Source organism: Cataglyphis hispanica, chromosome 24 (assembly GCF_021464435.1).
Source record: "Cataglyphis hispanica isolate Lineage 1 chromosome 24, ULB_Chis1_1.0, whole genome shotgun sequence".
NCBI classification, from domain to species: Eukaryota; Metazoa; Arthropoda; class Insecta; order Hymenoptera; family Formicidae; genus Cataglyphis; species Cataglyphis hispanica.
Genome location: NC_065977.1, coordinates 4063553 through 4077139, shown reverse-complemented (window position 1 = coordinate 4077139; position 13587 = coordinate 4063553). Strand labels below are relative to the sequence as shown.

The following is a 13587-nucleotide window of genomic DNA, read 5'->3' as shown; positions in this document are numbered from 1 at the left end:
ACCTTTCTTACCCTATCTCTTATCTGCGCTTCCTGTCCTCCATTCTTCTGCATTAAGTAACCCAAGTAAGTAAATCCTTTTACCTCCTCTATCACCTTCCTTTTCCATCTCTAACTTACATTCCTTTCTTTTCCTCCTTTCGTGAACCTTAAGATTTTTGAATTTCCCACATTTAACTCCAACCCCTTCTTTTCCAGATAGCCCTCTAACCTTTCAATCATACTCCTCATTTCATTCTCCTCCTCTGCAATGAAAACCACATCATCCGCGTATGCCGAGGTGTGAATCTTCTCCCCTAATTTAACCTCTCCCCATCCTCCTCTACTCATTATTTCCTCCATATCCGCCGTCACCAAATTAAATAAGTGAGGACTCAATAGGCACCCTTGCTTTTCTCCCCTTCTTGTCCGAAACCCTTCTCCCAAATCCTTCTCTCTCCTCACCCTGTTTCTAGTCTCCCTCAGAATATCCTCACTCCTTCTAATCAGCACTTCCCTCACTGTCCTCTCTCTCATCGCTTCCACCAATTTCCTCCTATCTACCGAATCAAACGCTGCTTTCAAATCTATAAAGAACGCCATTAATTTTCCTTTCTTCTTCCCCAACTGTCTATTCACCAAATAATTCAGTATGAATATGTTGTCTATTGTTCCTAATCCCGTCCTGAAACCCGTCTGATTCTGCGGCACCAATCCCTTCTTCTCCACCTCATCGCTTAATCTACTTGCCAGCATCGAAGCATACACCTTATAGAGCGTCGGTGTCAGCACACCCCCTTATACTCTTCTACCCTCTACCCCTCCCCCTTTTTTAATATCGGCACAATCACCCCCTCACTCCACTCATCTATCCTTCCCTCTCTCTTCCAAACCCTATTACATTCTCCACATTCCTCCTGATTCTTCCCTCCATATTTCCACCTCCATGGATCCATCCATCCTACCGCTATTATCCTTCTGTCTTCCAATCCTTTACCTTATCTCCATTCCATTCATCCTCCATCCTATCCATCTACTCCATCCATCCATCCATTCCATCCACTCCATTCATTATATCTTCATTCCTTCCCTCCTCCTTCTTTCCTATTCACTATCTCCCATCCCTTCTGTTCATTCCCTCAATTCCCTCCATCTTTCCCTCTCTTCCTTCTTTTCTCCTCTATCCTTTCTATATTCCCTTTCCTTCTCTGTGTTCCATTCTCTCCCTTCTCTCTCCTCAACTCTCTTCCTTCATATTCCTTCCTCCTTCACTCCTATCCACCACCTCTCTTCCTTCTTATCCTCTTTCATCATCTTCATCTACCTCCTTTATCCATCTCTCTTCCTTCCATCTCCATCTCCATTTCCTTCCTTCTCTCCTTTCATTTCTTCCTTCCTTTCCTTTATCCATACTATGAATGAATGGTCCAGATCCATATCTCCACCATCCACTCCATCCTTCCATTCCATCTATCGTCCATTCCCTCCCCATCTCCTTCATTCATCCATTCCATCTGTCCATTCCATTCTATCCATCTCAACTCCTTTCCCTCCTTGTTAATTCTTTTGTCCTTCGACCTTCTTCCCAATCCCTCCTCCTCTTCATTCCCTTTTCTTATTACTCCTCCCTCCTCACCTGTTCTTGCGTTAAAGTCCCCCCAATCAATATTCTACTGTTTTCTTCCTTTTTCTCCGCCCATTCATTCAACTCTTCCAGCTTCCTCTCCATATCCCCTCTAACCTCCATCCTCCATTCTACCTTCCATCTTCACTCTTCAACCTCCATCTCTTTCTCATTCTCCTTCCATTCCATTCCATTCCTTCCTCCATTCCCATCTATCCTTTCCATTATTCCATCCATCCATTCTATCCATCCTTTCCATCCATCATCCATCCATCCACTCTTCCACTCTCTCCATCTCTTCCCTTATTTCCTCCATCAATTACACTCCATCCTTTTCTCGCTCCTTTATCTCTTCCCTCTTTTTTAAGTTTCCATTCCCATCCTTCAATACCTCTTTCTTCTCATCCACATCCACCATTTCTCATCTATTTTTATTATTCCATACCCTATCCAAACCTTCCTTCCCTTCTTCTCCTCCTCCCTTGCTATCCTTTCTAATCTCCATCTCATTCTCCTTTCCTTCCATCCTCCATCTTTCCTTCCAATTTCTTCTATTCCATCTCTTCTTTCCATTTCCATTCCTTCCTCCATCCACCATCTTTCCTTCTTCCATCTCCATTCCATCTATCCATCATTCCTCTACCACCTTCTCCTCCTTTCTTTTACCTCCATTTCTTTAATCAGTACGTTTCTCCTTCTCTCCTTTCTTTCCTTTTCATTCTACTTTCCAACTCTTTTATCTTATTCCCTATCCCTTCATTTACTCCCCTACTAATCGCTCTATTCCCTTCTCTCTCTCCGATATCGCGATTTTCTATCTTTTCTATTTTCCCCTCCAACCCTTTAATACGACTTTTTAGCTCTTCTCTTTCTTCCTTCTATCTCTTTTCGCTCTCCCTAAACTTCTTTCTTACTTTTTCTGTCTCTTCACTTACCCTTACCCCTTGCTCCCTGAATCCCTCCTTAACCTCCTCTTTCATTTTTCTAAATTCTTCCCTCCACCACCCCTTCATGTCTCTCATTTCGTTCACTAACTTCTCCTTTCTAGCTTCCAGCTTTTCATCAAATGTTGTAACTCCCCTTCTACCTCCACCCAACCTAACTCAACATATTTCCCTAATCCGGATTTTTTCCTACTTCTTAATATATCCTCTTCTCCCTTCCCTTTCCTCCTCTTCTCCCTTCCCCAATCCCAGCTCCTCTCTTTTTCTTTTCAATAGCTCCTCCACATTTCCGTAGCTACCTCTTCTTTCCTTCTTTCCTTCTTTCATGGCGAACTGCGTCAACCTTGTTCTTCCGCGCCCTCTATGCAGACTTCTGTTGCTATCCACTAACCCGCCCTACGCTCTCCGCTGTCTATGCTCTATGGCCTAACTGTCACTATCCCACACTATCCTCCCTGTCACTATCCTCCCTTTACAACCTTAAAGCGGGGAGCACACACTTTTGCATAAGCGCATAACCATAAACATAAAGAAATTGATTGGTCCACAAATGTATGCATAAGAAAATGAACCAATCAATTTCCTTATGCTTATTGTTATGCGCTTATCTAAAGTGTATCCCACTTTATGTCCTCTGCCTCCACTTTCACCCTTCACCTCTCCACGCTCTCTCACACTATCACACTCACTCTTCTTCCACTCCTCCTTTTATCATTCAATAGTCTGCAAAACACACACGTCAATCCATCTCGAAGCATACTACTTGACACCGGAAACGGAAGTCCAATTTTTAAGTAATAAATAATTCTTTTTGCCTAATTATTAATTTATTGAAAAATTACTATTTTAAAAATTATTTATTATTAACTTGACAAAAATTTATAATACATCATTGGGTAATTTCTTTTTGGTTTATTTGGTAATAATAATTAAAAATGTTGTCTAAATTAGTATTTTTGGCGATCACTTTTATATACTTAGTTTTTTAATATCTACGTCAGCAAAAAAATAAATTAAACTTAATTTTTACACTAATCTATTTTTCAATTGTCATCCACAATAAACGAAAACCTGAACTCTAGTCAATTATTTCAATTTTATCTTTTTAATTACAGAAACGATCTAATAATTAAACGATCTTCCAACAAAATTATCAGAATTTTACATTTTGCAGAGAGTTGGTTAGAGTTACTAGAATGTGACAATAGATAAAACATTCTTTTATTATTTTTACGATTAAAAATTTATGTATTAATATTTTTGTTTTCAGGTGCCTGTGCATGATATGGATTTTAATATATTATGGATGGGAAATCATCCTAAACCAGATATTTTGCGGAATTTAATGCCTTATCAAAAAGTGAATCATTTTCCTAGGTAAGGAAAAATGTCATTAAAAAAAAGTATTTTAACTAAACAGAAAATAATCCATATATAAAAACTTTATTTTAAGAAAAGTAACTATATTTTAAGAAAATAAATTTGCATAATACATAGCATAATACATAGCATTTGCATAATACATGCATTCAAAAAATTCCGAGACTGATTTTTCTCTGGATATACTAACAGCGTTAACATTTGGTCTACATTGGATCTAGTTACTATGATGTTTCTTGAATCTGCCGTATTTTTTTGCCGCCATTGAGTCAATACTTTAAAGTTTGCGTGCATGTAAATTTTTTTAAAATTTTTATGTTGTCACGATTTTCAAAATAGAATCATAAAGTTTTGTTTTAAATATGAAAAAATTGCAATAGAAACATATTAAATGATGCAAGATGCATTGAGAAAGATTATTTAACAAGTAGTAAAATATTCTTATAGTATGTTTAAGAGTTGTCATGAGATGCTTGAAGATGATACTCATAAAAAAAACGCTCTTTTATGAGTATGTCAAATGTGTGCGCGTGCTTCTCACACAAAACCAACTGACGATCAAAATGCACAAATTGAACATTATATAGGAAATGTTCACACTATCTTGCATGACGTCAAAAGTGTTCGACAAAAGAAAAATGTGCGCGAGGTTCATTCCGCGCTCTTTAACATTTGAGCAGAGATAGCTGCGCGTTGCAGAGGCGCAGAATTTTGTTGAATAAGCCGATACCAATCTGAACAATTTTACGATGCGACAATATTTTTCAATTTTGAATCATTTAATATGTTTCTGTTGCAATTTTTCCATATTTAAAATAAAATATTTCTATTTCAAAAATCTTTACAACCTAAAAATTTTAAACGCATGCAAGCATTGAACTATTAATTCAATTGGGGCAAAAAATATGGCAGACTCAAGAGGAATCATAATAACTAGATCCAGTGTAGACCAAGAAATAACGCAGTTAGTATATCCAGAAAAAATCAGTCTCGGAATTTTTTGAATACACTATGTATAATTAAAACATTGATAATTATTTATATTAATGGACATCTTGCCGATGACTTTGATTTTCACATATGTTGTAAGAGTTGCTGATTCATATAACTTTGTATTATTTGGCGATCTTGTATTAATAATATAAAGTTTTTAAGATATTTAACGAAAAATGTACATTGAAAAATAAATGGAATTTTCCACATCATAAACATTTAATAAGTTAATAAACATTTAAAAGTTTTTCCTTCATCCACACGTAAAAGTTATAACTATTTGTATTTTTAAAATTATTTTTATGCGAAAATTTGCAAACAGATATACCGTAATTATAAATCTCATTTCGCGTCTGAAACACAGGAGGATACAAGATAGATCTTGCGTCGCGAAGAAGGTTATAAACCTTTGTAAAATCGTACACAATTATTACAATTTAAATCTCGGTTTGTGTTCGAAGCACAGGTCAATATTAAAGTTCCTCTTAAGAGTTAAGACACTGACTATAAATTGCTGATTGATTATTCCAATCCACCATATGTTTTAGCCAAAGCTAATCATCAAATCAATTTACAACTTTTCCATTAGAGTGAAAAATTGATTGTAATACGTCGCTAATACGTCGTCTTTTGGTATGGGTAATGCATTGATGCATCTTCATGCAGGAGCTCTCTTCACCTTTTTAATAAAAAAAGCAAATAATTTATTTTACTGAGTTCTTTTTATTGAAAATAAAAAATTATGTTAACTGTAAGTGCAATTAATTCATAATTCCATAGATAAGCGCGTAAATAACATTCTGAGTTTAACTATATATTGCGGATTATCTTCTATCTAACTCTTACTAGAGGTCAATATGAGATCGACCTCGCTTCGCACAGAAAGTTGCAAACCATGTAAAATTCGATAAGCTCTTTTTTGTCAAATATCTCAAATATTATACGAGACCACCAAATAAAACAAAGTAAATGTTAATCAACCTCATCCTTACAACATATGTGAAAGTCAAGGTCATCGACAAGGTGTCTCTTAATGTAAATTATTACCAAAACATTCAAAATATATTTAAATTATATTATAAATTCAAATTTTCAAATATATATATCTTATAAAATAAAAATAAATATTTAAACTTTATTTAAATGTTCGAAAATATATTTAAATGAGTGAATATTTATTTATCTTTCTCAATTTTATTTAAAAATCTAGATCTTATGAAATCACCCGTAAAGATCGTCTTTACAAAAACATCGAAGCTATGCAGAGGAGTAAAGGACTTCGAAATTTCGATTTTATACCTCAGACTTTTCTACTGCCTACTGAAGCCAAAGAATTGATTTCAGCGCATTTCAGATATAGAGGTCTATGGATTGTTAAGCCTAAAGCCAGTTCACGAGGCCGTGGTATTTACATTATTAATAATGTAAGAATACATTACTTTTTATTATTTTAAATACACAACTTTTAAGATGCATCAGAAAATTATAATAGTTAGCATCAACTGTCATAAAATCGGTCCTATAGAACTCATTAATAAAATTCGTGGTAGAATTTACTCTTCCTGGAATCCAAGATCCAACATTTTTTTAGAATGTTACAGAAAGAGAATAGGAGGTAAGACGAAGTGGGTAAGATGAATTGCCAACTTTTTAAAAATAATTAATTGGGAAAACTGGCAGAAGAGATGTTATAGTCCAAAATGGCTATAACCAGAATAGCGTCTTTAATGCCCCCCAAAGGGGATTCAATATTACACAAATACTCAAATACATTTATGCTTTTACAATTATCCGTTTTATACAGTTCTCAGCCCCTCTCCTACCCCGTCCTAGCCTGTAAGGCTTACAAAAAACTAACTCCCTCCCCTTTCTCGTTTCCTTGTCCACCTCTTGTATTTCCTCCTCTTCTTACTGCTCCTCTCAGTGCCCGTTGCTATCTCCATACGCCTTCCGTTCTTCTAACCACTCCTTGCTTCACCGTCTTGAATTCTTCTCCCACCATACTTTCCTCACCTCATCCCATTTCTATTCCTTCCCGTCGATCCATAACCTTCTATTGTCTACCAGCGTGCTCCTACCTTTCCTTCTTTCTTCCCTTGTTTTCTTCACCATCCTCCATCTCAACTTCCTTTCTTCCATTGTCATTCCTGTCCATGTCCTCCTTCCTTTCCATCCCTTCCTCTTCACTTCCATTTCTCCTTTCCTCTCCTTCCTTATCCACCGTCTTTACTCCTTCCTCCATCCATCCATGCTTCCACTCTTTCTTCCATCCACTCCCCTCTTCTCCATTATCCATATTCCTCCTTCTGTCCTTCCGATCCCTTCCCATCTCTCTCTCACCAGCTTCCATCTTTCTTCCGAGTCTTCACTTTCACTTCCAGCCCTTCCTTTACTTTCTTTCTTCTCCTTCCCTCTCACCTCTCTCTTAGAGCACTTTCCCTCTCCTCTTGTTTCATCTCTGCTCCTCTTTTTCGCACTTCTTTCTTTCCCCTTTTTTTTTCTTCCCATCGTCCATCTCCGCTCTCCCCATCCTTGTGTCTTCCATCACTCCCTTACCTTCTTTTCTGTAGCTCCTGTACCTTTCTCCTTTGATCCCTCCGCGGATATCCCTCTCGCTTCCTCCTTCCTCTCTCTCTTTCCTCTTCTTTCCTCTCTTCTCTTCCTCTTTCTTCTCTCCTTCGTTTCTTTCTCCTCCAACTCGTCTCTTTCTATCCTTTTCTTCCTGTCCATCATCAAAAACCTTCTCTCCTCTACCTCCCACTTCAACTTGTCTTTCCTGTCTCTTTCCTTTTCAGTATCTCGCCTGTCTTCTCTTCCTTTCTCCATTATCTCTAACTTCTTTTCCCCGTTCCTTTGATCCTTGAATTTCCTTTCCAACACCTCCTTCCACCTCCTTCGTCCTTCTTCTCTCCTTTTCTTCCATCTTTCCTCTCTTCTCCTTCCACTCTCTTCCTCTCCTATCCTTCCGCTCTTCCTTCCTTCTCTCCTCTCCATTCTCCATTCCTCTTATCATCTCCCTCTCCATTCTCCTTCCTCCTCTCCTTTCTCATTCCTTCCACTCTTCTCCTTTCCTTTCCACCCCCCCCTTTATCTTTCTCCATCATCTTTCATCTCCCTTGCCCATTCCTTTCTTACCCCTCCTCCATTAGATCCTCCGTCCATTTCACTTTCTCCTCCATCTTCTTCTATCCGTCTCTGCCCTCTCCAAACTTTCCCCTGTCTCTTCTCTCTTCCCGTTCTGCTCTTCTTCTTAATCGCCTTCCTTCTCTTTCCTTTACCGCTCCTACTCTTCCCCTCTCACGCTTTGACTCGTCTCTCTTCCACTCTCTTCACTCCTATCTACTCCTCCTATCTCTATCATCCACGTTGTCCATCCACTTTCCACGCTGTTCCATACTATCCATCTACTTGCTTCCATCGGTTTCCCATGTCCATTCCATCTGTGCCATCTCCCAGCTCTCTCTCCTCCATATTTGTTCTTTCCATTATTTCGATCCAATTGCTCTCTGTTCACCATTCTTTCCTATCCATACATCTTTCTCTTCTCTTTCCTCTCTTCTTTCCTCTCTTTCCATCACTTCTATTCTCATTCGCTCCTCTGCCCATAAATCATTATTGACTGCCCATTATTCCTTCTAAATTTTTCATCTTCTGTCTATCTTATTTCCCTCCATTCTCATCTGGACTCCTCTCTCCGCTTTTCCTTTTCCTCCCTTCTAAATCTTTGTCTTTCTCCTTGATCCTGCACCCCATGCGTTTTCCCTCGAGCACATTTAAGACCACCCTCTCTCCGTTATCCAGACACGGAACCTCGGCTATAACCAAATTATTATTTATTTTTATTATATAAATTATTATTTATTTATTAGTATTATATAATATGTATTATTTAATACGTCTTCCGATTATAATTCAAACTCTTGGGCGGCGTATACGAAAAGTGTTATCAGCACAAGACACACGTAGCGAATCACGCACGAAGGCTATGCGAACACGAAGAAGGACAGAAATGCAAGCAAAGAAGTTCATCTTTGAACTTCCTTAGCTTGCATATATCCTGGCTCTACCATTAAAAATGGGCGACAAACATATATGGTTATGTCGTTAAGCTATTGCATCCGAAAATAATCGCAAGGGAGACAATAAAAAAAAACTGCCGTTAACGAGCGACGGACAGTCATAATCATAATATTATATCGGGTCATAATCACAGAACTATATAGTCAAACTTGATAAAGAAAGTTACCTTAAGACGAATAGCTGCAATTGCTAATAAGAAGCATCACCGCTAAATTTGCTACGACAACAGTGATCCTCAATACGAGCACACGGAGCAACGCGATAAATCAAAGCTGGAAAGCGAGAACGAAAAAGAAATTTAACTATCATCTTTAAATAAACGTTATTCAGATTAAGTGACAAGTTTAATTTAATTGGCGAGCCATCTCTGGAAAATTCTGAACTTCCCAGTTCCAATTTGGACAACGATCCCAATTACTTTTCGTGCCTTCCTATGAGGCTCAATACAAGCGCAAATATTGAGGTTTGAATTTTTATTAGTGAATTTTATTAGCTAATGTGCATTAAAAATGTATGTTTCGAATTTTTTGGTCTATCTTTAGCATGGATATAAATATACAGATTAAATTAAAATTTTAAAATTTGACATACACAACATTTGCAGTAGCAGTTAAATTTCAAATTAAAAATAAAAATCATAATAAATGTTCATTAAAATTTGTATGAAATCTGTACAAATAAATAGACAACATCTAAGTACCATCGTTATATGTATATCATTGGTAATTTACAATTTAATAATTATATTGATTTGTTGAGCGCACCATTACAAGACGCGGCTCACTGATATGCGTGCGACTAAAAGTCGGCGCTAATTGGCCAAATTTTACTAAATAATAACTACTTTATTATAAAAAAAAATGATAAAGGACTTTTCTGTTCAATTTACTGTGTTCTATCCGCTCACGAACGTTGTCTAAGACTTTGGGATACCTTGGAATTGTTGTGCCCCTATCCTCTGAGGAAGGGGTTGTTCGGGATTTGCACGCTCAAAGGATTAGGATCCACGCTTTGAATAAGATACTCACGATCTTCTGATATAACTTGATATATTTTACAAGACTTTATACTTTACATTTGTTCGCGGTTAAAAGGTCGGGCGCGATACGTTGTATTTTCGGCGAGCGTGAGAGCTGTCGTTCTTCTGATTATGCTCTGCTGTCCGCTCATCTCGTCTCGATATATATTAATTGGTCGGATCGGTAGGAGTGCGGTGACCTTGGTCGGAGCACGTCTCGTGCTCCGCTTGTCAGTCTGTCTCGTCAGCTGCTCACTCAGCTTCCGAGAACTTGACTGTGGCTTCCTTTCCGTAATCCTTTCCGCGTCCCTTACATAATTTTATTGCTAATCTTTTATTTCTTTATTACTTCCTTAATTACTTTTTCTTGGGCTATATTAATTATTATTTTGCTGTTTCTTAATCTTTCTTAATCTTTTATATTTAATCTATTGGGAAATTTGTCGGGCTACGATATCCCTCCCCCTTTAAAAAAAGAAAATTAACTATTTGTGAATTTTTGTTTACATAAATTTTTCGCTTTTTACAATAGTTTCTTAAGATTATTTTATTTAATATAGTATTGCAGTATTCCTTATCGCGGTGTCGGTTTCTATTTCCGCTGTTACATTTACTCCGCTTGTGGTGCCATAGATATGCTCCTAAATTGTTTTTGATTTGCACATCGGGTTTATGTTAGTTTGTAATGGTATTTTACTTTTTGTTACGCATTTTTTCTTAATATAAATTATTGCTATTATAACGCTTATTGTTTTTATTATTCCCGTGCAGTTTGTCGTTACTGGATATATATGTCGAGTCTTTTGTTCAGATCCCTTAATTCAGTCGGATTACTGATTATTTTTTGTAATTTTATAAGTTTTATTTTGTCTAATAGTTTATCGGTTCGTTCGTCGTTCGTTGTTGTTAGGTTGTAATCGGGTAGGCTTATTTGTGCAATGGTTGTTATCGCGGAGTGTCCTTCATTTGGACACAGTACAATTGGACACGATGCAAATGGACACGTCTCAAATAGACACTAGGTTTTGCACACGGTTCAATTGGACACAGTGCATTTGGACACAGTAATTTTGGATACAATAGCTTTTGGATACGTAAGAAAATACGCATCGTTTACTTGGACATCGCTCATTTGGACACTGTTCATTTGGACACCGTTTATTTGGACACCGTTCGTTTGTACATAGAAAGACGCGCACAAACTACAAAGTATTTGTATTATATTTTATTTATTTATTTCGCGTCTGTCTTTTATCTTTCTACTCTTTTTAATTTTCGATAAACGCTTTTAATCGGTTTACGTGAACGCGTATCGTTTTTTCTTTCCTTTTTTATTATCTAGTTTACTTCCGAATTCTTTTCGGTAACCACGTAGGGTCCTATCCAGGGACTCTAGCTTTTTTGATCGTCCTCGGCGAATAAATTCGTCATATAAGAGGATTATTTCTTCCATTTTGAGTGCGGTGTTTTTTGCTTTTTTGTCGTACTTGTCTTTTGTTTTGATTTTCTCATTTTTGAGATGTTCTTTTGCGATTTTCTGTGTGGCGCGTAATTTTTCCTTTAACTCTTGCGTGTATTTCTCGTATAAATATGTGGGCTTAGGTGATTGCGAAAATGGCGTCGGTATTATCGCGTAGGGAATCCATTCGTCCCAGTCTATCGATCGGCATTTATATAATGTCGGAGGTATTCAGCTAGAGTTCGATGAGATCGTTCTAGTGCTCCGTTGCTTTCTGGGTGATAGGCTGTTATTTGTATTTTTTCGATTTTTAATAATCTACATGTATTCTTGAATATCTCACTCAAGAAATTTGTTCCTTGGTCCCTTAAAATTTTTTCTGGGATACCGTGTTCAAAAATTATTTTAGTCCCAAATTCTTTTGCAATAGTCGCGGCTTCTTGGTTTGATATCGGAATCTCTTTACTAAATTTTGTCAGATTATCTTGGAATGTTAAAATATGTTTGTTATTGTAAGCGGACCTACGATATCTGAAGCACATTTTTCGAAAGGCTTATCGGCAGTGTTTATTCGTTTATCCCGTTATTATTAATGGTGCTTTAATTTTCCGCGATAATTTGTTTCTTTTTTGACAAAGTTCGCATTTCGCTATGTTCTTCGACATCTTTTGTCAGTCCTCGCAAATTATGTGTTAAGCGAATTCGATTTATTATACGTTCCACTCCTTGGTGTCCTCCCGTAGGTGCATCATAATATTCGTATAATATACGGCGCTTCTCATCTTCCGTGTATTCTCGTGTTATTTTCTTGTCGTTGGTTTTTTCTTCCTCGACTTTATTGATATCCGCCACGTGGCGGCTTAGCGCGTCAGCGTTTCTGTTCGCTGTTCCGGCTTTGTGTATGATCTTGTAATCGTATTCTTCTAATTTCAATCTCCATCTAATTAATCGAGATCCAGGGTCGGTAACATTAAATAATCATACCAGCGATTTGTAATCCGTAATGATTGTAAATTTTGTCCCGTATAAGTATGGACGAAAATGTTTAACGGCCCATACTATTGCTAGTAATTCTTTTTAAATCGTATTATAATTTTGGCTTTCGCTAGTATTCGACTGGCGTATGCTATGGGTCGATCATAATTTATTGGTCCTTGCGATAATATCGCTCCGATTGCGTAATCTGATGCATTGATCGTTACGATAAATTCCTTTTCAAAATCTGGATATTTTATTAGAGGTGCCGTGATTAGTTTTTCTTTAAGTGTTTCGAATGCCTGTTGCTGTTCCTGTGTCCACTCAAATTTGTTTTCCTTTTTTGTTAGTTTTGTGAGAGGTTTCGCAATCCTTGAAAAATTCTCGATGAATTTTCTATAATATCCAGCCAATCCTATAAAAGCTTGAATGTCTTTCATTTTCCTGGGCATCGGGAAATTTTTTACGGCTGTCAATTTAGATGGACCCAGTGATATTCCGTTTTCTGTAATTATGTGCCCTAAATATGTCACTTTCTTTCGTAGGAATTCGCATTTATTAGGTTGTAATTTTAAATTATTTTCTCGCAACCTCCGTAAGTCTTCGATAAGTCTTTTATCGTGCTCCTGTAGATTAGTTCCATAAACTACGATATCATCTAAATATACAAAACATTTTATTCTTTGTAGGCCTGTTAGTATCGTATTCATTAATCGTTGGAACATCACAGGTGCATTTTTTAATCCAAATGACATTCTGTTAAATTCGAAGTGTCCATATGGTATAGAGAAGGCAGTTTTATTTTTATCTTTTTCCACCATAGGAATTTGATGTTATCCGGATGAAGTCTAATGTCGTGAAATATTTGGCATTATCTAATTGATTTAGAATATCTGATATTTAGTAGTGGAAATGAATCTCTTTTTGTTAAATCATTTAATTTTCTAAAATTTACGACGATTCGCATTTTCGGTTTTCTGGACGCATCTGCTTATTTCGGTACTACCAGAAGTGGTGTGTTCCATTGACTCATACTGGGCCTTATAATTTTATTTTTTAGCATTTCTTGTACTTGACGATGCTCTTCTTTGTGTTTCTCTGGCAGGCGGTAAGGCTGTACATTGATCGGTGCACTA

The 13587-nt window shown here is 37.0% G+C and overlaps 1 protein-coding gene across 8 annotated transcripts in view; it reads left to right on the top strand.

Annotated features, from left to right (window-relative positions):
- Window positions 1–13587, top strand: part of LOC126858197 (tubulin polyglutamylase TTLL5) — a 211659-nt gene that overhangs the window by 129419 nt on the left and 68653 nt on the right. For 6 of the 8 annotated variants that reach the window (XM_050608327.1, XM_050608329.1, XM_050608328.1 and 3 more), the window contains 2 exons: window positions 3817–3923; window positions 6130–6343. The exons of 1 other annotated variant lie outside the window; for it this stretch is intronic. In XM_050608327.1, the coding sequence (XP_050464284.1) occupies window positions 3817–3923; window positions 6130–6343 (321 nt within the window). Of the gene's footprint in view, window positions 1–3198; window positions 3341–3816; window positions 3924–6129; window positions 6344–13587 lie in introns of those variants that run through there. One more of the 8 variants, XM_050608333.1, reaches the window with a different exon arrangement.